The 27708-nt window shown below is 37.7% G+C and overlaps 1 protein-coding gene across 3 annotated transcripts in view; it reads right to left on the reverse strand.

Annotated features, from left to right (window-relative positions):
• Window positions 1-27708, reverse strand: part of SRGAP1 (SLIT-ROBO Rho GTPase activating protein 1) — a 322245-nt gene that overhangs the window by 87642 nt on the left and 206895 nt on the right. For all 3 annotated transcript variants that reach the window (XM_063593373.1, XM_008978446.5, XM_003824809.5), the window contains exons 7-8: window positions 11433-11654; window positions 9351-9452 (exon numbers count right to left, since the gene is read on the reverse strand). In XM_063593373.1, the coding sequence (XP_063449443.1) occupies window positions 9351-9452; window positions 11433-11654 (324 nt within the window). The remainder of the gene's footprint in view (window positions 1-9350; window positions 9453-11432; window positions 11655-27708) is intronic.

A 27708-nucleotide genomic window follows, 5' to 3' on the forward strand; every position in this document is an offset into this window, starting at 1 on the left:
CCAGGCAGAGGAAAAAGTGGGAAAAGAGAGACCCTGGCCTTCTTGGGCTAAAACAAACAGCTTTATATGAGAAGTAGGAGTGCATAGCATCTAGAGAAGATGACTTGCTAATAAAGGACCTTTCCATTGTATGATACTGGGGTTAGAATTTTAAAGAATAAAACAAAAAATAAAGGCCCTCATATACCACACTTAATTGAGATCAACAGGGAGCCACTGATACCTACAAGGGACAGTTTAGATTTACATTTTTAAAAGATCCCTGAGTTGATGAACAATAAAAGGGAAAGAGACAGAAAGCACAAAAGTTAGTCAGGAGACCCTAGTCCCATTGAGAGATGATGAAACCTTGATCTAACGAAGTAAGAGTGGGAATGAACATGATGGGGCATATTTGAAAAACATTTAAGCAACAGCAGTAGCAGTTAATCGTTTTCAACAGATGGCTTAAATAGCAAAACTGCTGGAAAGAACTACAGCTTCTTTTGCTCTGGAGGGCAGAGCAGAACTTCCAAATACATAGAAACATGAAAAATATATAATGTTCTTCAGATATCAGTGAGGTGAAGCATAAGAATAACACGATGTAAGGTTCAATAAGATGCTCTGATATGTACCTAATTAAAACACAATTAAAGGAAACAATGACAAAAAAAAGCTTCTAAAACAAACAAAAAAACACAAAATCCATCTGAACAACAAAAAACGCAAAAAGAATCATGAACCAAAATAAACATTTGTAGTTTGTCTTCAAATACAGTCAGGTTTTTTTTTTTTATGGATTCTGTATCCATGTATTCAACCATTCACAAATTCAACCAACTGTGGGTCAAAAATATTTGGAAAAAAAATGAAAAATAATAATACAACAATAAAAAATAACAAAACCCAGTATAACTATTTACATAGTATTTACATTGTTTTAGATATTATAAGTAATCTAGAGATGATTTAAAGTATAGGAAAATGTGTGTAGGTTATGTGCAGATACCACCTCATTTATATAAGGGACTTGAGCATCTTCGGGTTTTGGTATCTGTGGGAGGTGCTGGAACCAATCCCCCTTGGATGCCAAGGGACAACTGTAATCTGTAAATCTGTTGGAATTTTCCAATTAAAGTGTGTTCACTGAGTTTATGAGACAGATGGTTACATAAGAATGTTTCACTAGAACCATGTTTTTACATATAGGAAACCAGAGACAGCAGCATTATCAAATGCACACATGGAATACATATACGAAGAATCAAAATCAACAACACCATTTTTCTTCTTTTTTTCAAATTCCTTCTCAGAAGCAATGGTGTCATGGTTAAATTTGGAAGTATCAGGAATAAAGGATGTGACAGAAGCCACCAGACTCAATGCTGGGACTGCATATCATCCCATGGGATGCTCGCAACAGACAGTAACACGAGCTTCTGACATACACCAGCCATATTAATAAGTCTCAGGGGGGAACATAATGAGGCAAATATGAAACAGCTAATATGAGCCTTGAAATACCTCCCCATCAGCAGCAGGAAAACACAGTTGGGTTTTGGTGGAAGGAGAGGCCAAAGATTTGACAAAGGATTCGTGAGAAACCAGAAGAATGCACTGCACTGAAGGAGCTGCCCAGGTGGCTTGAACTCTGAGCTGTGGGTCAAAACAAATGAGGAGGGAGAGGTGACTTCTGTGGGCTTTTGTGGACTGGCTTTGTTGCCTTTGTGTTACCAGGACATTACCATCACTGGGAGAACAAGACAGCCATTTCAGTGTTCTCATTCCCTGAATGCACTGTGTTAGCCTGCTAAGGCAAACCAGGTACTGAGTGGCTTAAACAACAGAAATGTACTGTCTCACAGTGCTGGAGGCTAGATGTCTGAGATCGAGGTGTTGGTTTGCAGGGTTGGTTCTTTCTGAGGGATGGGAGGGAAGGATCTGTTCCAGGCCTCTCTCTTTGGCTTGCAGATGGCCATCTTCTCCCTATGTCTCTTCATATCATCTTCCCTCCATCGGTGTCTCTGTATCCAAATTTCCCCTCCCCTTTTTATTATAAGGACACCAGTCATATTGACCTCACTTTAATTTGATTACTTCTGTGAAGCCCTATCTTCAAATAAGATCACATTCTTAGTCACTGGAAGCTAAGAATTTAACATATGAATTTTCAGGGCGGACACAAATCATACCATAACACACTCCATGTATATTATGGCACTGTGCCTTGTACCTTGCACCTGATGCAGTCCTATTCATCCTTTAAGAGTCATCACTCATCTGTGAAGGTGACCCTCATCCCTTCCTTCGCCTCCCCACTGAACTACTTCCTACTTGCCATTGCTGACCTTGAATGTATTTCAATTACAGCACTGTGTCATTTCAGATGTACTAAAAATTAGCAGAAAGGGCTCCCCCCCACCGCCGCCCACACACACACACACACACACACACACACACACACACACACAGAGAGAGATTGGGTCAACTCTGTAATTAATTAGCCAAGGGTACAGAAACTCACAGCTAGCACAGGCCACAGAAGGCGAGAGCACAGGCAGAGCATCCTGCCATGGCCTTCTCTTGCTCCTTGTACCCCTAACATGGGTGCAATGCTAATAACCCTATCCCCTGTCTGTGTTGGGTAGGCATTACCAGATCTGAAAAAAACAATGTTTGCTGCCCCACGACTTTTTTTTTTGCGGGGGGGGGGGGGGGTGGTGAGGGTAGGGAATGTCACATCACCATTCCAGAAGAATTCACACTAATAATTTATGTACCTGCATTTAAGGTAATGTTTACAAATGCTAGGCTCTCTTGTTTTTGAACAAAATTCATTTTCAGCAATGATATAACTTAATCCAAGGAAGAAAACATCATTGTTGCTCAGGACTCTCAGAACAAAGTCTCTGCCTTCAGCTGTGTCTCAGAAAACCTGTTTTCCTGCGGCCCACCCCTGACTCTGATTTAATGACCCATGAGGGTGGACCTGACACTGAGTGTGGTCTAAGGAGCATGATCTCAAATCAATTTCTCACAAGCACATGCCTCACTGTTTAGAGGTTTATATTTCCACCTACGGTGGAAGCAACTTGAAGTCAGTGATAACTTAATAATCTTTATAGCTCCAGGGACTAGCATGGTGCCTGAAACACAGTAAATTATCAGAAAAAGTTCACTGAACGAACAGTGGACGCTGAAGTTATCCTTTCAAATCATGGATGCCAAAATGCTCAGTACATCAGAGAAAACGAGTGGTTTCTCCACTGAGAGCCATCCTGAGCTCTGCCATTTTCTTTGGGGTGCTCTATCCCAGGACTCATTTTTATACCCATCCTAGAAATTCTCTTCATTTCTCTTGGTATTCTTTTGGATCAAGGCCCTCCCTTCAGTGAGTTAAAGCTTGCTTGAAACAAAAAACATAAATGTGTGTTTGCGGTGAAAGACGGTTGATCCTATTTTTAATTTTGGCCAAGAAGATGTCATTTAAGGAACAAATGGCAGTTATCTTTTACTTAGGATTTTCCTGTTAGCTCATCAGTAGAAGGTTGCAGGCAAGTCAAAGATACTTAAATCAGTAAAAATGAAGTTAAAGGCCACAGAGAAGATCCAAAACAGCAATTATACTTAAGTGGTTATCAGGCTTCACATCTTATATCAAGTCTCAAAAGAACTTGAGAATCCCCCATGAGAGTTTGATCATTGACTTACATGACCTGGGATTCTGTTGAGGTCACTGGTACTATAAGAAATTTGGGGGGAAAATGTGATTTTTCTACCCTAGGTAGGAAGTATAACTGAAATATCTCTTAGTTCCCTCAATTTCCCATGCCATGCAAATTGTCTCAAATGTTTGCCTAAAATCTTGCTCATTATTGTTGAAAATATCTTGTGTAAGTAATGTATTTTTGGAACAGTCTGTGAAATACTCCTTGGCAAGCTGCTGGTGAAAGACTTTAAATGGTGCTAGGAAAATTTACGTGGAGCTATCTGTTCATTCAACACTGTCGCAAATTGATTGAGAAATTATGGGCTTCTCTCATTGTACATTCCCCTCAGGGTGGTAAATCTACTATAATTTGAGAGAGACTGGTTGTTTTACATGTGAGAAGGTTTTACTCATAGAACAGCAGTGACATGCTGATGAATCTTTATTTTCTGGACCAAATATTGGGACAAATGGTCTGAAAATGGGGCACGCTATTAAAAGCCAACGCTGTCCTAAAAAAATACAAAAGGCATAGTTGCTCTCCTCAAAGTAGTTCCTTTTCTCTTTCTTTGACTATGTATAGCTAAAGGGAGGGATGAGAAACTTGAAGAAATGAGAACTGTAATAAATGGTGAGTTACTCCAGAGGCTAGTTTGGAAAGAAAGAAGCAACAGGAATGACCCCTAAGCAGAAATCCCTACAACAAGATTAAATGCAAACTTTGAGAAAGCAGACAAGACAGTGCAATAAATGTTTATAATGAGAAAGGTATAAATGATCATTTAGTTTGCTTTTGAAAAGTTGCCTTTAAGAGCAATGCTGCGCCGGTGGCTGAAATGAGTAATGTGAGCCGGCTGTGGCTCTCACCTGTAATCCCAGCACTCTGGGAGGCCAAGGTGGGAAGATTGCTTGAGCCCAGGAGTTCAACCGGCCTGGGGAACATAGGGAGACCCTGTCTCTACAAATAATAAAAAAGTAGCTGGGCATATTATTTTGTTTTTTGAACAAAATTCATGAACAATAATTGAAAATTTAAAGAATAATTCAAAATAGTTATTTGTAGAGACACTGTCTCTACAAATAATAAAAAAGTAGCTACTTGGGAGGCTGAGGCAGGAGGACCACCTGAGCCCGGGAGGTTGAGGCTGCAGTGATTGTGCCACTGCACTCCAGCCTGAATGACAGAGCGGGACCCTGTCTCAAACAAAACAAAAACAAAAGTAATGTTTATTAATGTTTCACTTCAAAGTTTTAATAAACAGTTAAGTAATCAAAATAAAACGATAAATGGGAACAAGGCTGTGTGGCAGCCCGCCCTGCTCTAATTCCATATGCACAACACACAGTGGGCACTAATGAATATTCACTGACAGATCGGCTGGAAGTTGGAATCGTGAGACTGAGGTACCAAGGGTGCAAGTTTGCAGCATAAAATAAAACTCAAACCTCATTTAAAAAAGTTTAACAGGTAAATGTAAAGTTGGGAAGTGACAATAAATGTCACAATCTCTTATGAATCTTCACCAACCACACATTTAATTAAGCCCTCTCAAACCTTTTAACTTTTACTACTTGTAAGTATACTGAGGCCATTTCACAAGTGTGTACTGCTCTCTTCTCTTTGTTTTAAGGCAGGTGATACAAACTCAAATATCTTTAAGGGCCAGGCAAGCCATGAAAATGAGGTGAGTGGGCTGAGTGGAGAACATGGCAAACAGGAAGCACACATTCTGTGTCTAAGGGAAGTCAGTTATCGTCCTGTAGAAACACAGGTCTAGTGTGATCAGTTCTTCTAATTTTTAAAGAGGCTGGATATTGATAAATAATATATATTTATAATATGTATATATATACACACATTTTTTTTTTTTGAGACAGAGTCTTGCACTGTTGCCCAGGCTGGAGTGCAGTGGCGTGATCTCGGCTCACTGCAACCTCCGCCTCCTGGGTTCAAGTGATTCTCCTGCCTCAGCCTCCTGAGTAACTGGGACTACAGGCATGCGCCACCATGCCTGGCTAATTTTTATATTTTTAGTAGAGACGGCGTTTTGTCATGCTGGCCAGGCTGATCTCGAACTCCTGACCTCAAGAGATCTGCCTGCCTTGGCCTCCCAAAGTGCTGGGATTATAGGCGTGAGCCACTGTGCCCACCCTGCATATTGATATTTTTATGAAAACTTTCAGTTTTTAAAGGACAGCAAATAACTTTCAAAACCCAAGCACTGTAGAGCAAACAAAAGTTTTCAGGCCAGGAGTGGTGGCTCACGCCTGTAATCCCAGCATCTTGGGAGGCCGAGGCAGGTGGATCGCTTGAACCCAGGAGTTAGAGACCAGCCTGGGCAACGTGGTGAAACCCAGTTTCTATGAAAAATACAAAAATCAGCCAGGCGTGGTGGCGCATGCCTGTAGTCCCAGCTACTCAGGGGGCTGAGGTGGGAGGATCACCTGAGCCTGTGAGGTCAAGGTGCAATGAGCTGTGATTGTGCCTCTGCACCCCAGCCTGGGTGGCAGAGTGAGACCCTGTCTCAAAAAAAATTTTTTTTTCATGGGCCAGATAGGGTCTGTTGCAGGTGGTGCCTACTATTTTTTTTTTTTTTTTTTTTTTTTGAGACAGAGTTTTGCTCTGTTGCCCAGGCTGGAGTGCAGTGGCACGATCTCGGCTCACTGCAATCTCCCGGGTTCAAGTGATTCTCCTGTCTCAGCCTCCTGAGTAGCTGGGATTACAGGCACATGCTGCCATGCCCAGCTAATTTTTCATATTTTAGTAGAGACGGGGTTTCACCATGTTGCCCAGGCTGGTCTCGAACTCTTGAGCTCAGGCAATCTGCCCGCCTTGGTCTCCCAAAGTGACTATTTAAAGTATTCTAAGATTTGGTGAAAAGGCTCATGTTCTACTTAGCTGTACTGTCCATGCTTTTTAAAACTTGGGTGAAATTCTCTCTCAACTTTTTTTTTTTTGGGAGACAGGGTCCCATTCCATTACCCAGGCTAGAGTGCAGTGGCACAACCATAGCTCCATGCAGCCTCAAGCCCCTGGGGACCTTCAGTATTTATTGTACTGAACCACAGTAACAAAACTCCTTAACTTGGCTCTCAAAGCTTCTTGTTGAATGATCTCACCTTCTCCATCAGTTCATCCCCAAAGAGAACTGGGGTGATAACCAAACTGTTCTATTCTCCCAAGGCACCTTGACATATATTGAAGTATCTTTTCTTCCCTCTATTTTTATGGTATCTACTGATTATCGAAAATCTAATTGAAATCTTACTTTCTTTGGGAATCCCACTCCACTACAGTAAATTTTCTTCGGTGTTCAACAAATCATAAACCAGTAGTCATGCTCACAAGAAACATTAGGATAATCCAATTCATTTGCTTTTCCAGCTAATGTTTAAAAATTACTTTTTAAGTTTTATTTTGCAGTCAGTAGGTTTTTAAAAATTTATTTTAATTAATTAATATTTTTAAGAGACAGGGTCCTGCTCTGTCACCCAGGCTAAAGTGCAGTGGCACCATCTCACCTCAGTGCAGCCTCGAACTCCTAGGCTCAAGAGATCCTCCCTCAGCTTCCCAAGTTCTTTAGATAATTTTTAAAAATTAACCCTCACAAAGCACTGCCTGACTCTCTAAGTTTATAAGGACACTGTGCTTCTCCACATTATGCCTAAAAAGGCATACATTAAGGGTCACAAACTCAAAGGCCTGCGGAGGCCAGACAGGTAACACAAACAGTCCAGTGTAAGAGAACTGGGAGTTGAATGACTCGCAAAGTAGGATTCAAATGCCCCAGCTCTTCAATTCATGAGGCAGTGCAGGGCCAGAGTGGCCAGACCTTTTTTTTTTCTTTAAAAAAAAAACAGGTCAAAACTTTGGGAGCCAAACAAAACAGATCTGTGAGCTGCCAGTTTTGACTTTGTGTATAATACACTATTTTCCTTGAGTTTAGAGAATGTTATCCAAATAAAACAGCAGGAGGATATGCAGGGAAAAACAAGGGAAGTCACTAGACATACAAACTGTAGATAGAATAGGATCCAGTAAACTGCATTAGGTATTTTGTGAAGCCTAGACAAAACCTAGGCTCTCAAACGCTGCCTCAAGGTGAGCAATAGCTTTCCTTTGGAAAGGCTCATCTGTGGGACCCTACATAGAGATGACATTGGTTGCATCTTAAATATACACATTTGAATAAGGGCTAGTTTGTTTCTACTCGGAATAATAGAAGCCAAAAATTACAATGGGTTTTGACCAAATTATACTGGTCTAAAAATACATCATTCTTTCTTAACAGAAACAAATACACAGAGCTCAAACATCCTGGTGGGATTAAAACAAAACAGGGTATGAAAGTGAATTTTGATAATTCACTTTATCACTGTAAGCTATTTTTTTGCTTCTGTCCCACAGTCCTTTCTTTTGGGAATTGTCTGTCTCTAGAAATACACTATTTCTGTTGGAATTCTCAATCAAAGAGTTCTATGAGCTGCACATTCTCCAGGTTGGCCAATGACAGAATCTCATTTCCTAGATGTAATGGTTTGTCCAGAAGTATGCATGACTTCAGCCAGGTCAGTGAAGAGTCAGTCCTACTTCAGAGACAAGAATGCTAGGATGGAGTGGGATGGAAAGCTTTAAAAGGGACCACATAGTTCTGCGTCTATCCTGAAAACACTACCAACACACATGAAGAAATCACTTCAAAGTGATAAAGAGAGAGTCCTGATAACATCATTTGAACACAAATCCAGTGATGTCTGAGGATACTGCAAACACTGACCAATAGTTAACTTTTTAACTTGTGTTCCTGTAAATTACAATTGGGAGCCTTGACTAATGGAAGAAACATTTGTGGTTTGTATCTTTATTTTAGGAGAACGTGAATTCAAGTAAGTTAATTTCAGAAATAGGCAGCTGAATTGTATAATTGCTTCCTAGCTCAACATATATTGATAAATCATATTTTATATTCTATTCATTTAAATACAGTAATGCTGGCAAATAAACATTTTCTATCCTTATTCAAGTACCATTTCAAAATATGATTTTGTTCTAATTGTATCAGTAATGCCATGTTCAGTACCAAAAATTTAGAGAATATAGGAAAGCATAAGGAAAAAAAGAAGTGAATTTTAAAAGTTAGCATTAAATTAACATGGCACACTGTGGGCCAGGCACCATAATGGCTCATGCCTGTAATCCCAGCACTTTGGGAGGTCAAGGCAGGAGGACTGCTTGAAGCTGGCAGTTTGAGTCCAGTCTGGGCAACATAGCAAGGCCCCATCTCTACAAAATATTTTTTAAAATAAGTCAACATGTTAGTCAAAAGTTCCACTGTACAAAAGATTGTATATTTTTGGATATATATGTTGAATTTGATAACCCATGGGAACTATTTTCAGTATAAATTACAATTTAAGGTAAAAAAAATTGTGTTTACATGTATATGCAGTTGAGTGTCTAGTAAAATATTAATCTATGGCAGAATACAGAATCTTTGCATTTACCCCCTACAAAGAGTACTACAGGAACCCTGAGAGCAGGAAATACGTGATGAAGAGGTTGAATCTTGAATATTAAATATGCCCAAGTCATGTGAGAAGGTCTTCCAGTTATATTTGAATTCAGATTACTGGTGTGGCAGGACGAACGCATGCTCACCTCTTCATTCTCGATTTTGAGCGTGGCAAGGCGGGACTGCAACTGTTGGTACCTGAGCATGAGCTCTGCCTGGACTGGCTGCTGAGCACTGACCTGGCACACCTGATGGAGAATGAGAAACCAGTTACAACAGGGCACTATCAACCCACCTCCAGAAGCACGGCTCTGTTATTTAAATGATGCATGAATCACACCAATCCTCTCAAGGTTCCAATTACATATTTACTTTTAATAGGCGCATCAAAACTTCACTTGTAAATATGGAGCTGTTACATAAGCTGCAATAGTAGAATGCAGCTGCTTGGCCTGGCTACAATTGGGAAGATGGCAGCTGCAGGAAGGACTGTGCTAAGAATGGGGCGGTTCCTGCGATGGAGCTCTGATGCTGAAATCTCACTCGTGGAATTCTTAATGACTCTTGTGCAGAGGCAGAAGATGATTCAAGTGGATTGTACGGACATAAGTAAAGAAGGCAGCAGGGCTTACTGGTTAGGGTCTGAGCTCTCGAGTCCGTCAGTTGTACTCGAATGCCAGCTCTGTCCCCTACCAGCCAGGTGACTGTGGTAAGTTACAAAACCTCAGTTTCCTAATCTGTAGAATGAGGATAATAAGAGTTCTTATATCACAGGGCTGCTGTGGGAATGAAATGAGACAACATACACAAGGAACTTAGAACAGTGCTTGGCACACAGTAAAAACTCAGAAAATGTGAATGACTACTTTAGCATCTTTCAAATATGGCTTCCCTAACCAATATCAGCCAAATCGCGTGATTCACCATGAACTTCAAGAAGTCACTTATCTTAGGTTTTGATAGAAGATATTTGGCCATGAGATCTCAATTATGGATAAGTTCAAAATTAGAGCGTTATTAAAACTGCACCAGAAACAAACAATTTCTTCTTATCTGCCTTGTTTTAGAAATGCTCTTGGCTCATGGGGGTTCCTTTTATAGAGTTTCCAAAACATTAGAGAGATTATCACTGCTCCTTAGCAGAACTGGCCATAAAAAAGGGCAACCAACTTACTTTATTAAAACAATAAAACCATTAACATCCAACTGATGTCATTTGTCTGTGATACGTTAACATGCCATGCTTAACATATCCACAGCTGAAAAATTTAAACAGCAACCATTTGGTTTTGGAAAGATGGGATAAGCTACTCATCTTGCTTGTCAAAATCCATGTGTGTTTGGCTTAAATACCATTTCTATCAATACACATAAAATCCAATTAGAAATACAGCAGGTACATTGTATGTGTATATATATATAAAACATATATAAAAACATGTATATATTTTACATGTCTTAATACTTGGTGTTTCAGAAAAAAACATGGCATTAAAGAAATCTTTTCATGATCTTATAATTACATTTTGAAAAACAGACTGTCACCATAATAAGTTAAGACTGAGTTTTTATCTATGAGTTTTGTTTTGCACAGCTGAGACAACAAGTGCTATATAGCATGCTCCCTAAGTTGGCTTTTTTTGTTTTCTCCTGTCTGTAGACAATAATATAAACAACTGTAACTCATAATCAGTTTAAATGCATTTTTTTTGGTAAAATAACATAGAAAGCTGAATTTATATAAAGGATCTAAAACAGTCATAATTTCTAAGGCTCATTTTACAGCTTTGGAGCCAATGAGTCTTAAAAAAAGTTTTGTACTTTTTTTTCCTTCTTCCATTTTCCTGCCACATACAATTACTTTTCTTCATGAGAATCTTTAAATCAGGATTATCAGAAGCCATCAGACAGATTCTATCAGACCAGCAAAATGCCTTCCTTTTCATTAAATTAAAATGTCTTGAGGTGGAACAAAAACTTTCTATTCTGGGACAGCTTAGTGCAAGGCAAATCTGCACCTTTTATCTGTTTGGCCTCTGTGGGTATTTGAGTGTTTGACGTTTGCTTTAAAAGGCGGTAGCGGCTAATCTTAGCATTATATTAAGAGCCTCTGCAAGGACAGGAGAGAGAAAACAACTGGGAATTATTACAACTGTTAGATTATAGCAAGTGAGGAGAAATATAAGTGAAGAGACAATTCATTATTTTAAAAATGATCAATTACTGACCTCATCACCCATGTGAGACTGAAACTCAAACTTCATTGGTGGACAGAACGCAGCAGGGTACATCTCCATGAATCTCTGCTTATCGCTCCTGGGCTCTAAATTATCAACTGCATTCTCAATAATGTCTAAGCCCTCATGTCTGGAGGTTTCAAGGTTGTACTCCGCAGACAGATATGTTCTTAGGGCTCTGTTCAGACTTGCATGGTAGCCAAGATCACAACACTTAAAAAGTAAAAGAACACCACATACAAAAATGAATGCAAAATTGATCAAAGACAAAAATGTGAGACCTACAGCTATAAAACTCTTAGAAGGAAACATGGGGATAAGCTTTCATGATATTGGATTAGGCACTGGCTTCTTGGATATGACATCAAAAGTACAAGCAACAGATGAAAAAATAAATTAGATTCATCAAAATTGAAGACCCCCCATCTCTACTAAAATACAAAAAATTAGCCAGGCGTGGTGGCACGCACCTATAGTCTCAGCTACTCAGGAGGCTGAGCCACAAGAATTGCCTGAACCTGGGAGTCGAAGGTTGCAGTGAGCCAAGATAGTGCCACTGCACTCCAGCTTGGGCTACAGAGCAAGACTCCATGTGAAAAAAAGAAAAAAAAAAAAAAAGACACTATCAAGAGAGTGAAAAGAGAACCCACAGAATGGGAAGAAATTTTTGCAAATCACGTATCTTATTAGGTACTTATATCTAGAATATATAAAGAACTCTTACAACTCAATAATAAAAAGACAAAGTCTAATTTTAAAATGGGCAATGAATCTGAATAGACATGTCTTCAAAGACGACATACAAATGGTCAACAAGCACATGAGGAGATGCTTAATATCACTGGGAAATACTAATGATAATCGGAGAAATGCAAGTCAAAACCACAATGAGATACCACTTCACACCCACTAGGATGGCTGTAATCAATAAGACAGACAATAGCAAGTGTTGGAGAGGATGTGGAGAAATCGGAGCCCTCATACACTGCTGGTGGGAATGTAAAATGGTAGAGTCACTTTGGAAAACAATCTAGTAGTTCCTCAAAAGTTAAACATAGAGTTACCATATGACTCAGCAAATCTGCTCCTAGATATATATCTAAGAGAAATGAAAACACATTTCCACCTAAAAATGTGCACACAAATGTTTATAGCAGTATTATTCATAATAGCTAAAAGGTAAAAACAATCTAAATGTCTACAAACTAATAAATAAAATATGGTCTAGCCATATCATTAAATATTATTCAGCCACAAAAAGGAAGGAAGAACTGATACATGCCATAACATGGATGAACTTTGAAAACATTATTCTAAGTGAAAGAAGCAAGTCACAAAAGACCACATATGATTTCATTGACACGAAATGTTCAGAAGAGATAAATCTATAGAGACAAAAAGTAGACTGTGGTTAATGAGGGCTAAGAAGAGGGAAGAAGTTGGGGGTGATGGCTGACAGATGCAGGATTTCTTTGTGGGATAATGAAAATATTCTAAAATTGATTGTGGTGATGGATATACAACTCTCAGTATACTGAAAAACAGCTGTAGATTTATAATGGGTGAACTGTGTAGTATGTGAATTGTATCTCCATAAAGCTGTTAAAACATAAAAGAGGCAAAATCAAATACCAAAAGAAAAGAATGAAAAATAGCATTCAAGTTTTATTTGTGCAATACTGATACTGATACAATCATTTATTGAAATCTGTGTAGGTTGCAAATACACTAACTACAATATTTTGAATTTGCATATTTTTATTGAAGATCAAGAATAAACTTTTAGAAGTGAGAAGAACAGGTTAGAATCTGCCAAAATAGTCTAGGAATGCCTTCCCTCTTATCCCCAGAATAAAATTCTTAAATAATAAATGATTGCCAAAGTCTGCTTATTGGAGATAGAATTTCATTTAGTATTCCTAGGAATATAACAGCTTTGAGATTCTTGAATCTTCATTATCTTTAATTTGCATTTGTATTTTTTCATGTTGCATTTTAAGAGAATATGACTTGAAAAAAAGCATAATACTGGAAATTAGTAATCAATTACTGACAATTACTGACAGGTTCATTTTCAATTTGTACATAAAAGCAGTATAAATCACTTAAAGAGGAAAGAAGTGACTTTAAAGTTACAAAACCAGGTCCTTTCCCTATATTGTTCCAGTGAAGTTCAATCAATTCAGTTTGATTCAATTCAACTCACTAATTGGCCATGGATTAAGTGCCAGGGAATATGCTAGGCTCTAGGCATATAAAGATTGGAACATAGTAAATAAACTATCTCCATCCACAAGGAATTTGAACATAAGCTGTCCGTTGGTTTGCTGTTAAAATAGTGGAGGAGTCGCAAAGAAAGCAACTTTTGTACAAACGATGTATCTACCAGGATGTGAACCATTGGATCTGTCTTCACTGACCTGTCTTTAGAAACTGTTTAATTTCACCCTTGGAATTAAATTAAATAGGTTGGTCCTTACAACTAACCTATTTAATTCTAACCTTTACCCTCCAATTTCAGAATTATTAAATTTGAAATTTTTATGTAAAGATATTCTAAAATCTTGCTATTTAAAATTTAGTCTGTGGACCAGCAGCAATGGCATCACCAGGGGCTTGTTAGAAATGCTGGATCTTGGCTGGGCGTGGTGGCTCACGCCTGTAATCCCAGCACTTCAAGGGGCCAAGGTGGGAGGACTGCTTGAGCCCAGGGGTTCAAGAAGAGCCTGAGTAACATAGTCAGACACTGTCTCTACAAAAAATTTTAAAAATTAGCCGAGTATAGGAGTGGGTGCTGTGGTCCTAGCTATTCAGGAGGTTGAGACTGGGGGATCACTTGATCCTGGGAGGTAGAGGCTGCAGTAAGCTGAGATTGTACCACTGCACTCTAGCCTGGGCAGCAGAGTGGGACCCCTGTCTCAAAGGAAAAAGAAAAAGAAAAAAAGAAAGAAAGGAAGGAAGAAAAAAGGGAAGGAAGGAAGGATGGAAGGAAGGAAAAAGAAAAAAAAAGAAATGCAGGATCCTGAGTTCTACCCCGATCTATTTCAGAATCTTAAGATTAAAAAGGATCCACAGGTGATTCATATGCACATTAAAAGTCTAAGAAGCAATGCCCTAAAACAATCATCAAGTAAATGGGCCTGCAACCACGTCTTTTGGGGGTGCTATTTCCCCAAGGAGAAAAAAGGACTTGATTAAAGACGACTTGATTTAAAAAAACAGAAAGTAGCTGTGACACCATAATTACAAATACAAGCAAAATACAATTGTGAAATGCAGCAATCAGTCTCATCATTAATACATTTCCAGTGGAATCAGCTGCACTCAAATATAGAGAATGATTCATTTTGGTTAATTTAGAAATTCTAGTCCCAGATGAACAAAGTCCTCTTGTATTCCTCTTGCTTTTCAAAATCTATAATGGTTCTGTGTAGTGGTTTTATACATATCAGAGGGCCTGAAAAATTATTCTATCTTTCAAGAAAGATAGGAAATTTGCGTTAATGAAAACACAAATTTGTAAAGGAAATGACCTCTTTTTTTTTTTTTAGATGTACCAGTGTTTAAAAACATCTCACTATTCTGAAAGAAGATAGATTCTACTGGATTATAATGCAGCAGATGAGACAAGCTGTTCTATTTTATGAGTATTAATTCCAACGGGACTTAAAAAATTGAAATCAAGAGGACTGAAATCAGGAGAAAAGCCTCCGCCTCCCACCAAAACCCCCAAATCTCTTAAACAACTTAAAAGAGAAAGACAGAGAGAAGGAAAAGGCAGAAAAAAAAAGAGAAAGCAATCTAATCCCAACCACCAGATTGACTTGGAGCTCTGAAAAATACATACTAAATTTTCATTATTCCGAGACTTAGCTCACGCCTCAAAATTTTAAGTGTAGCTTCTTTGGGGAAATAAATATGAAGACTACAAAAGCATCAGTGCATGTTTCCATACCCAGTGCAGTCAGCTGGATTCTGCAGGTCTGGGCCCAGCAAGAGACAATTTCATCGTGGCTTCCTCCTAGGCTGGGAGGAGCGTGCATGTGGCTTAGTAACTGATATAGGAGCCTCCCCAGGTGTCTTCTGAGCTTTGAGTGCTACCCTTAGGAGGCTTCTGTGAAGAGTTTTGATAGGAAATTTCCTTCTCTGACCCCTATGGTGCTTGTCAGTCTATAAGATCACTTAATTGGCCTAATTTTGTTACTTCTGATAGGCAGCATTTCTACACTCTAGGTTTTTCAGGCATCTTGAACTAGAAACAAGATACAGAAAAAAGGAAATTCTTATTCAAGGTCTCCTGAGACAGCAAGGCTAGTCACTGAATCTTTTTTTTTTTTTTCTAAACTAGAAACTGAAATGACACTGGATCTGTTAAGATTCAAGATACTTGGTTAAAAAGGTTTAGAGTAATTCTATGGAGCTCATGAATTATTAATGACAATATGAAAAGCCAGCCTCTGCACAAAGAGCTGAGTTATAGCCCAAGTGCATTTAGTGATGAGAATACATAAGAAACCAATACAAGATTTCATGAAAACAAAGCAATGTTCTGATGGATGAAAAATTCTGAACAGATACATAAAATTATGGATTAAAATTGGAGAAGAAAAGGCTGTTGGAAACAGAAGGGCATATGTATATTTTTAAAATATCTGAAAACCTGTCAAGACAGATTCCAGTAGATATTAGTCTAAATCATCACAGTAGATTTTCTTAGGCAAAAGGGTTGCAAATAGTATCAAAATGAAGATGAAATCCAAGTACAGACGCTCCTCAACTTACAATGGGTTACATCCCAATAAACCTGTTGTTAAGTGGAAAATACTATAAATTAAAAATGCATTTAATGCCCCAATAAACTTATTGTAAAGTCGAAAAGTTGCAAGTTGAGCCATTGTAAGTTTAGATGCTCCTCTATTTGCAGTGGGGTTACGTCCAGATAAATCAATTGTAAAGCTGAAAAACTGTAAGTTGAACCAGTGTAAGTTGAGGACCATCTGTATGGAGGACTGTGACAAATGCTGAGAGTTGGCTGAAATAACATGGTGAGTATAATGTGTAATGTTAGGTATAACTGGATCACAGCTGTTCAGAAGGAATATCTTTTATTTTTTGGCATAACTCCATGACATGAGCCCTAGTGGGGTAGAAGTTTGCTCCTAAAACAGGAGTTACCATAGTGGAACTGTATGGGAAACAAGTCTGACATTCATGTTTCAAGAACAGTAGCAGCCACGGTCGTTCACCAGGGTTGCACTGGAGTAACTGGAGGGCAGCCCCAGGCTCCCATGTGACTCCAGAATTCAGCAGTTGTCGTGAGAATGGAAAGGAATTACTCTCTTCGGCAGAATTATTCTATCTTCATTTCTATACTCTGCAGAATTCTCTTCTGCAGAATTATTCTACCTTCATTTCTATACTCTGGTCTCTGTTTGAGAGACTTCTGTGATCTCATGTCCTGGGTCTTATCTCTGGGTTTAAAGAAGCCTGGCTTTGGTCATTCTAAAGCCATGGATATTGGGTATAGACTCTATCCACTCCTTATTTTGAGCCTTCTTGCAAAATAGTGCAACCTAAGCAAAGTGAATTATAAAGGACCAGAAATAGAAAAGTTCAGAGCTTTTACATAGTAGTCAAATGAAGAAAGTGGATTTCTTCTGCATAACTACCTCTTTGACCTTCTCTATTTTCCTAACTATACAGAATTTCACCCTAGAAACCACAAACACATTTTGTGAGAGACAGGCATCTTGCAGGACTGAACCAGATGTCTAAACTTCTACAGGCAACTTTTACACACGAGTTTTCATATCTGGGTTCCTGAAGGTCCACAGAGAGCTAGCTGACAATTTAACTCTTCTTGTTGTTTTAAGAACTGTAACCAAGCAGTTAGAAAAAGTTGTTTTGAGTTTTCTCTTGAGCAATGAAAAGATCAAAATGGCACATCTGTGTGATAGGGATGGGTACAAAGTAGCAAATAGGAGGAGTGAGTTGCATATGCCTCAGCCAATGAGTAGGCCAAATAGATTATTTGCTGCCTAACACATCACCCACCCATATAGCAATGGACAATCATTTCCTTCAGAGGAGCTGCTACTCATTTTTCCCAGGCTAAAATCTCTGTAACCGGCCTGAATCAAATAATGAGAGAGGAGAGAGAACGAGCAAACCAAACCCAATTAAATACAGGCCAGATGGTAAATCCTATAGATAAGATAAAGGGTCAAAGGAATAGGGAGAGTTAGGGGAAAGGGTGTTGTCCTTTTATATAGGGCAGCTGAAGTGCAACATAAATGAAAAGAAGCAGTCAGTCCTGCAATGCTCTGGAAAAGTGTTCCAGACAAAAAGTGCAAAGGCCCCAGGCGAGAAAAAGCTTGGTGGTTCTGAACAAAGAAGGCTAATGTACCTGATGTATGGTGACTAAGGGAAAAGTTGCAAGAGATGACACTAAATGCAGGTAGGCATCAGTTCATACAGGGTCTTGGTGAATAGTTTGGATTTTATTCTAAGGACAATGGGAGGTCTTTGGAGAATATGAAATAGGAATTGATATATCTGATTTATGTTTTTCTTTCTTTCTCTTTTTTTTTTTTGTGGAGTCTCATTCTGTTGTCCAGGCTGGAGTGCAATGGCATGATCTCAGCTCACTGCAACCTCCACCTCCTGGATTCAAGTGATTCTCCTGCCTCATCCTCCCAACTAGTTGGGATTACAGGCACCTAGTATCATGCCCAGCTAATTTTTGCATTTTTATTAGAGACGGGGTTTTGCTATGTTGGCCAGGCTGGTCTCAAGTGATTTATGTTTTTCAATACTCTGGCTGCTTGGGAAGAGAATGGATTTTTGGAACATATGAGTGTAAGCTTAGGAAGCTATTGCAATAGTGCAGTCAAAGAATGAAGAGGCTTAATTTAGGAAACTGCAAGTACAGCTAGTGAGAAGTGGCAGGGTTTGGGACATTTAGGAGGTAAAGATGACAGGATTTGCTGATGAATTTATATGTGTGGAACAAGAGAACTGGTTTTTAGTGGAAAGTGGCATTATTTTCTGAGGTGTAAAACATGACTAAGAAGAATGTTGTTATGTGTGTGGAGGATGATGACAGTAGGGCGAATGGATATAAATAGTTGTGTTTTGAGTATTTTACATGTTCAAGATGCCTGTTAGACATCTGGTTAGGGATGCTCAGTAGTGAGTTGATGTACAAATCTGGAGCCCAGGAAGATGATCAACGCTGGTGGTAAAAATCTAGGAGCCATCAGATGGTACTTAAGCCATGGAAGCAAGAGATAATGCCTCAGGTGACTCCCAACATTCAGAAGTCCAGCCAAAAAGGGTAAGTGAACACTGGAGACTGAGAAAAGAGAAAGAACAGCCCATACTGCAGGGGGAAACCAGATTGGTGCACCTTCCTTTAAGCAAAGACTCCTGGAACCTCCACTGAAAAGAACTTTAAAAGCCAACTACTCTGTTCCATTGATCTATATCTCTGTTTTGGTACCAGTACCATGCTGTTTTGGTTACTGTAGCCTTGTAGTATAGTTTGAAGTCAGGTAGTGTGATGCCTCCGGCTTTGTTCTTTTGGCTTAGGATTGACTTGGCAATGCGGGCTCTTTTTTGGTTCCATATGAACTTGAAAGTAGTTTTTTCCAATTCTGTGAAGAAAGGCATTGGTAGCTTGATAGGGATGGCATTGAATCTGTAAATTACCTTGGGCAGTATGGCCATTTTCACGATACTGATTCTTCCTACCCATGAGCATGGAATGTTCTTCCATTTGTTTGTATCCTCTTTTATTTCCTTGAGCAGTGGTTTGTAGTTCTCCTTGAAGAGGTCCTTCACATCCCTGGCAAGTTGGATTCCTAGGTATTTTATTCTCTTTGAAGCAATTGTGAATGGGAGTTCACTCATGATTTGGCTCTCTGTTTGTCTGTTGCTGGTGTATAAGAATGCTTGTGATTTTTGTACATTGATTTTGTATCCTGAGACTTTGCTGAAGTTGCTTATCAGCTTAAGGAGATTTTGGGCTGAGACAATGGGGTTTTCTAGATATACAATCATGTCGTCTGCAAACAGGGACAATTTGACTTCCTCTTTTCCTAATTGAATACCCTTTATTTCCTTCTCCTGCCTAATTGCCCTGGCCAGAACTTCCAACCGCATATTCTCACTCATAGTTGGGAATTGAACAGTGAGCTCACATGGACACAGGAAGGGGAATATCACACTCTGGGGACTGTGGTGGGGTCGGGGGAGGGGGGAGGGATAGCATTGGGAGATATACCTAATGCTAGATGACAAGTTAGTGGGTGCAGCGCACCAGCATGGCACATGTATACATATGTAACTAACCTGCACAATGTGCACATGTACCCTAAAACTTAAAGTATAATAATAAAAGAAAAAAAAACTTAAAACAAAACAAAACAAAAAAAGCCAACTACTTCAGTCATCCAACTCATTTCAGTTTTTAAATACCCTTTCTATCACAAAGGGATAAAACCATGCCTAAATCAGTTTACATGATCTCTGCAATATCCTAACCCATTTAACATGATCTCTCCATAATCTTCCTAATAGGAGTTCATCTCTAATGGGGAATACAGTACTACAATGGGACAGGTTTTCATGGACAAATCTTAATACCGTTATATGGGTGAAAAGTCAAACTAAGAAAACTCTGAACTCTGAATAAGTTGCTTTTTAATTAAACACATGTCCCAAGACACAAAAAAGATAAGGCTAAAAGCTTTAACGTAGCTGATTATTCAGAAAAGATAAAAAAGGATGGCAGGCAATATATGATGTAATCTAATTTCAATCTTATTCTGCATAAATGGCCAATAAAACACATGTGACAGATAATCTCTATGAAGAAAACTGGCTGGAGTAGGGGATTATTCCTTGGCAATATTCCATAATTATAATAACAAAGATTTATCTTTCACGCTTTCAACCAACCTGCAAATGTTTATAGGGAGAAACTGGAGACCATGAAACTGTACTGCAAGGATGACAAATACTTTATTATTACTGGGCAGGTGCTCTGGGAGACAGCACGGATAGAATTTTATTGTTGAGGACTGAGTTTCTCTGAATACATTTTGAAGGTGTGGAACTGAACTGGAAGAGGCTACATTATCAGTAATGCAATTTTAAAACCAGTTGCTTTAAGAATTCCATATTTTCAGCGTGTTGAATCTGATTATAGATCAGAGGATCCTAGCATTAAGACTTGTACTCTAATTCTTTTCTCTTAGCAAATCATAATCTTTTGGAACTCTCAGCATTCAATTACAAATATTTGTTGCCTGTTATGATTTTTCTTCTAGTTGTAACACATCCTAATTCTTACAGGATAATAAGTTATAGGCTCTTTTGCACTTAATATTGGGGATAATAATTATCACTGATATTTAAACTATTATTTACAAACACTACAATCTATTTTCCTCTACAATGATACCTTTATTCTCCCAACCAATTAAACTTCCTTTGGCCAATATTTGCAATATATTTATTCTTACAATTTATATTTTTTAGCATGACATAATAAAAGTCCTTATTTGTTGTGAAATTGACAGTGTATTCCACTTCCCACTTGATTCCAAGCTAAGAGATTGTTATTTTACAAACTAAAATTTATTTAGGACTTTCTTCAGAGACAGAGGAGAAGCACTCTCAAAAGTCTTCTGTTTTAAGTGATACTCCAGGTTAACTAACACTTGCTTCATTTTATAAATCAGGATCCGCAAACTAGAGCCTATGAGCCAAATCCAGCCCGCAGCTTGGTAAGGTAAAGAAAGTCTGACTGCAATACAATCACACCCGTTTGCTTACTTATTATCTATGGCTACTTTTGCACTAGAGTTGAGTAGTTGTGACACAGACAATATGGGCTCACAAACCCTAAAATATTTACCATCTGGCCCCTTACAGAAAATGTTTATCCACCCTTGCTCTAAAGCATAGTAACCAATGCCAAAGGCAATGTGAACACACACAGCCAGTAGGTGCTCTCTAATACTCCTCTACATTTCTGCTCCAACAATTCATCTGTATGCCTCCAAGAACAGACTGTACAATATTTGTGCCATTTATATTTATTATAACTATAATTTAATTACCTATGAAATAAACTGATAAAATAAGTCTAAAAAATTGTTGGAAAGACTCAGGAGTAAACAAAATTGCTATTAGGTGAGGCAAAGGTATAACAACTGTGCAAGATTGTGAAAACGTTGTACATGTCCAGAATATTTTTTCTTCATGAAAAAACCCTCAAAACTAGAAATTATAAATGATACACAACGAAAGTGATTTGTGTAAAGAAAGATTACTCTGAACTCTGTACAACAGATAAATCATTAAAAGTATATAATGCATAGTAAAAACAAAGAACAAAAAGATAAATCATAATATTAAAAGATTGGCAGGTACAAGTATATTGGTGAGCTTTAGATTAAACATATTTAAGGCATATATCTATCATTTTACTAATTCCATGCTTTTTCTTTTTTAAATATAAAATATGCCATACTTACAGAAAAGTACAAAACATATACGTTTATTTTGTTGTTTTTTTTTTGAGACTGACTTTTCTTCTTGTCGCCTAGGCTGGAGTACAATGGCGCAATCTTGGCTCACTGCAACATCCACCTCCCAGGTTCAAGCGATTCTCCTGCCTCAGCCTCCTGAGTAGCTGGGATTATAGACACCCACCACCACGCCTGGCTAATGTTTTTGTATTTTTAGTAGAGACAGGGTTTCACCATGTTGGTCAGCTGGTCTCGAACTTCTGACCTCAGGTGATCTGCCTGCCTCAGCCTCCCAAAGTGCTGGGATTACAGGTGTGAGCCACCGTGCCCAGGTTATGTTCCTTTTAATGTTACTGATATTTCAGAAGTTCTCCAAGTTCCCCCTCCCCAATCACAATTCCTTCCCTTCTCCATAGACATAATTCAATATCTGGAGTACCCACAAGTGTCCAACCCTTGTTTGGTATACTACATTCAAATATTTTCAGCTGAAATAAAAGAATAGATACTTGGTTAACAATTGAGCCATTTTCTTCATTGTATTACCATCAATATCAATAAACGTTAGAGTTCTGATATCTAATATTTTTAACTTGGACTTGATCAAGAAATTAATTTTTACCTACTAAGTTTATGAAGGAGTCATGTTCAGTGATGGAACTCATCATAATGTTCATTCATTGATCCTAACAAGGCACAATTAAGTATGTAAGATTTACTAAAAATACATTTCAGTAGACCTCCAAAAACCATTATTTATAAATGATTAGAGATTTTCTACATTGGCAGCAATTTCTCAGAGAGATACAGAGAAAAAGAGAGAGAGACAGAGAGAGAAAGAGAGAATGCACTTTAGTAATTCAAACTAATATTGATAGGTAAAGGTTATCTCAAATAGATAAAAATTGAGAATTATTAAATATTTTTAAAACCATTAGATCACCTCTAAATATATAGAAAAGACAAACTTGTCTATTAAAGTGTTGAATTATTAAAAGTTTTAGCTGTAGTAGTTAACAAAAGGAGATTCCATTAAATACAGTGTCAATGATATATATGTAAACTGATTAGTCTGAAGTGCTTAAAAACATTTTAAAAATTGTTATTCCCCTTTAGTTTACATTATTAATTTTTACTGTAAGAAAGAGTTTTGCTGAACAAAAGTAAATTATAGCTCAGATGTTGCTGAGTTCCAAATTAGTAGATTTCCAGTGTAATAAAATATAAATTTGAGAGGTTTTAAAATATCCATAGTCTGTTGTAAGGAGGGAAGACTTAACTATAAAATGTAGGAAATCGAAGTCACATCACCCAAAGACAGCAATTTTAGCATCACCGTTGGTGGGTTAAATAGATGTTGTGCTATGCCTAAATAAGATGTAGCAACACACTTAATGATGTATTCTATTGCAAAGTGCTTAACTTGAACCCATCAGGCCTTTATGTAAAGTTCAACTTGCAAGAATATACAGGATAAAGAAACAGGATGAATGATATAAGGAGGTAATAGACAAATCCAGAAGCTGGGGCATTCTGAGGAACACCTGTCCGTGTCTCTTCAACAAAGAATTTTGCTGGATTAGGCTGGGCACAGTGGCTGAAGCCTGTAATCCCAGCACTTTGGGAGGCCGAGGTAGGCCGATCACCTGAGGTCAGGAGTTCGAAACCAGCCTGGCCAACATGGTGAAACCCCGTCTCTACTAAAAATACAAAACAATTAGCCGGGCATGGTGGTCCATACCTGTAATCCCAGCTACTTAGGAGGATGAGGCAGAACTGCTTGAACCTGGGAGGTGGAGGTTGCAGTGAGCTGAGATTGCACCACTGCACTCCAGCCTGGGCAACAGAGCAAGATTCCATCTCAATATAAATAAATAAACAAATAAATAAAAGAACTTGCCTGGATTAAAAAAAACTTAAGGGACATATCATCCAGACATAATGTGTAATCCTAAATCAGATCTTGCCTAGACACATCAGCTGTGGAACATTCCTTGGGGTCACAAATGGAAATGTGGTATGTATTAGATGAGACAAAAATCTACTGAGATGGAGGGATAAAGATTATTGATTTTAAAAAGCAGGTTAGAATGCTCTTTGTAAAATATTATTTCATACTCTCCTTCTGGTTTAAAAATGTGTATATAGGGACATAGAGAAAGTCTAGCTTTAACAATGATGATCTTAGATGGTAAGAATGTGATCACTGGAAGTCCTAGATAGTGGAATCAGAGAAGAGAAAGAAATAACGTACAAATTGGGAAAGAAAAAGTCAAATTATCCTTGTTTACAGGTGATATGATCTGAATATTTGGAAAAAGCTAACGATGCCACTAAAAAACTATTAGAACTGATAAGCAAATTCAGTAAAGTTACAGGATACAAAATCAACATTTCTATATGCCAACAGCACACAAACTGAAAAAGATATCAAGAAAGTAATCCCATTTATAATAGCTACAAATATAATAAGATACCTAGGAATAAACTTAACCAAAGAAATGAAAGATCTCTACAATAAAAACTATAAAACACTGATGCAAGAAACTGAAAATACAATAAAATGGAAAGATATTCCATGTTCATGGATTGGGAGAATCAATATTGTTAAAATGTCCAGACTTCCCAAAGCGGTCTACAGATTCAATGCAATCTCTATGAAATACCAATAATACTCTTTACAGAAATAGAATAAATAATCCTAAAGTTTATACTGAACCACAAAAAACCTACAGTAGCCAAAGCCATCCTGAGCAAAAAGAAAAACACTTGAGGAATCACACTACCTAATTGCAATTATACTACAAAACTATAGTAACCAAGACAGCCACAGTAACAAAAGCTATAGTAACCAAAACTGTACTGGCATAAACATAGACCAGTGGAACAGAATAGAGAACCCAGAAATGAATCCATACATCTACAGTGAACTCATTTTCAACAAAAGTGCCAGGAACATTGATATGGTTTGGCTGTGTCCCCACCCAAATCTCATCTTGAATTGTAGTTCCCATAATCCCCACATGTCATGTGAAGGACCCGGTGGGAGGTAATTGAATCATGGGGACAATTACCCTCATGCTATTCTTGTGATACTGAATGAGTTCTCACATGATCTGATGGTTTTATAAGGGGCTTTTCCTTGCTTGGCACATCTCTTTCGTGCTGCCACGTGAAGAAAGACGTGTTTGCTTTCCCTTCCACCATGATTGTAAGTTTCCTGAGGCATCCCCAGCCATGTGGAACTGTGAGTCAATTAAACCTCTTTCCTTTATAAATTTCCCAGTCTTGGGCAGTTCTTTATAGCAGTGTGATAATGGACTAACATAAACATACACTGGGGAAAGGTCTCTTCAATAAATGTTCTGGGAAAGTTGGATACCCGTATGCAGAAGAATGAAACTAGACCTCTATCTCTCACTATACATAGGAATCAAATCAAAATGGATTAAAGACTTAAATCTAAGACTTTGAACTATGCAACTACTACAAGAAAACATTGGAGAAACTCTCTAGGCAATTGGTCTGGGCAAAGACTTCTTGAGTAACACCCTACAGGCAGAGGCAAACAATGCAAAAATGAACAAATGGAAACACATCAAGTTAAAAAGCTTCTGTGCAGCAAAAGAAACAATCAACAAAGTGAAGAGAGAATCCACAGAATGGGAGAAAATATTTGCAAGCTATCAATCTGACAAGAGATAAATAACCAGAGCATATAAGGAGCTCAAACAACTCAATAGGAAAAAATCTAAAATTTGAATTTAGAATAGGCAAAAGATCTAAATAGAGATATCTCAAAAGATGACATACAAATGGCAAACAGGTATATGAAAAGGTACTCAACATCACTGATCATCAGAGATGCAAATCAAAACTACAATGAGATATCATCTCACCCCAGTTAAAATGGCTTTTATCCAAAAGGCAGGAAAGAACTAAAGCTGGTAAGGATGTGGAGGAAAGGGAACTTGTGTACACTGTTGGTGGGAATGTAAATTAGTACAGCCACTATGGAGAACAGTATGGGAATACCTCAAAAAACTAAAAATAGAGTTATCATATCATCTAGCAATCCTACTGCTAGGTATACACCCAAAAGAAAGAAAATCATTACAACAAAGAGACATCTGCATTCCCATGTTTACTGCAGCACTATTCACAATAGTCAAGATTTGGAAGCAACTGAAGTGCCCATCAATAGATAAATGGATAATGAAAATGTGGTACATATACACAGTGGAGTTCTATTCGGCCATGAAAAAGAACGAGATCCTGTCATTTGCAACAACATGGGTGGAACTGGAGGACAGTATGTTAAGTATTAATAAAATAAGCCAGGCACAGAAAGACAAACTTCACATTTTCTCACTCATTTGTGAGAGCTAAAAATCAAAACAATTAAACTTATGGAGATAGACAGAATGGTAGTGGGGGTGATTGGGAAGTGGGGATAGTTAATAAGCACAAAAATATAGTTAGATAGAACAAATAAGAGCTAGTATTTTTCAGCACAATAGGGTGACTACATTTAAGTGTACAATAAATTACTACACAGTAATTACTACACAGTAATTTGTTGTACACTTAAAAATAACTAAAAACATATAATTGGAATGTTTGTAACAAAAAGAAATGATAAATGCTTGAGGTGATGAATACCGCATTTACCCTGATGTGATTATTATGCATTGTATGCCTGTTTCAAAATATCTCATGTACCTGATAAATTTATATACCTACTATATAGTCATAAAAATTAAAATTAAAAACGTGATCACTTTATATTTGCTTATAGTATTTTCTGGTTTTTTACAATACACATGTACTGCTTCTATAATAGTTTCTATGGAAAATTTATGACTTTTCTGTGGTATCAATAGATCCATTTATAATGGTTCATCATAGAAACTTTGTTAGAAAAAAGACAGATACTGACATGAGTGGAAGGTAAAAGGAAACTGGGGGTTTATATAAAAAGATCTCAACTTTAATTCTCTGACTCTTTATAATGCTTTGAATTTATCAAGATACATTTACTGCCTTTCATGTCATTTCACATACAAAATGCTGTGCATTAAAAATGTTGTCTTGACTTTTTCTCACCGGAGGCATTACAGCTCTTCTCATTATTATTAGATAGCTCAGTATAAGATGTACTTTGCTAAATAAACTCACAAAGCATGAAGAATTCTAGATACCTCTGCATAACAATCAACCTGTTTCTTTTTCACCAGGAAGGGTCAAGCTTAATGGTTGTTAGGATCACTACTATATATGCAAATTGGATTCCTACAAAATAAGCAACCATTTTAGAATATACATATTCACACTCTAATTGCCTTAAAAGTGAGTCATGGAACATAAAAATTACTTTCACTAAGAGAGTACCCAATTTCAGCTGAATAAACAACAAACCAATTTCATATCATTTATTTCCAATATCTTAAGTTATATTATTTGAGAATTGTTCACATTTTAAATTTAAGACTGATCTTTCAAAAGTCCAACTTTTTTAAAAATGGAAAATCACTTGGGATATTTAACAGTTACTTATTTAGGTCAGAGTCAATTAGATCTGGAGGTTAAAAATGTATGAGTTTGAAGCCTATCCCTGATTGGCTGCATAACCTTAGGCAAGTTATCTAGCCTAGCTAAATCTCAGTTTTGTTTTGTTTTTTTTTTTCAATCTATAAAATGGAGAAAACACTATTTATGTCAGAGTGTTG

This window comes from Pan paniscus, chromosome 10 (genome assembly GCF_029289425.2).
Source record: "Pan paniscus chromosome 10, NHGRI_mPanPan1-v2.0_pri, whole genome shotgun sequence".
Classification (NCBI taxonomy): domain Eukaryota; kingdom Metazoa; phylum Chordata; class Mammalia; order Primates; family Hominidae; genus Pan; species Pan paniscus.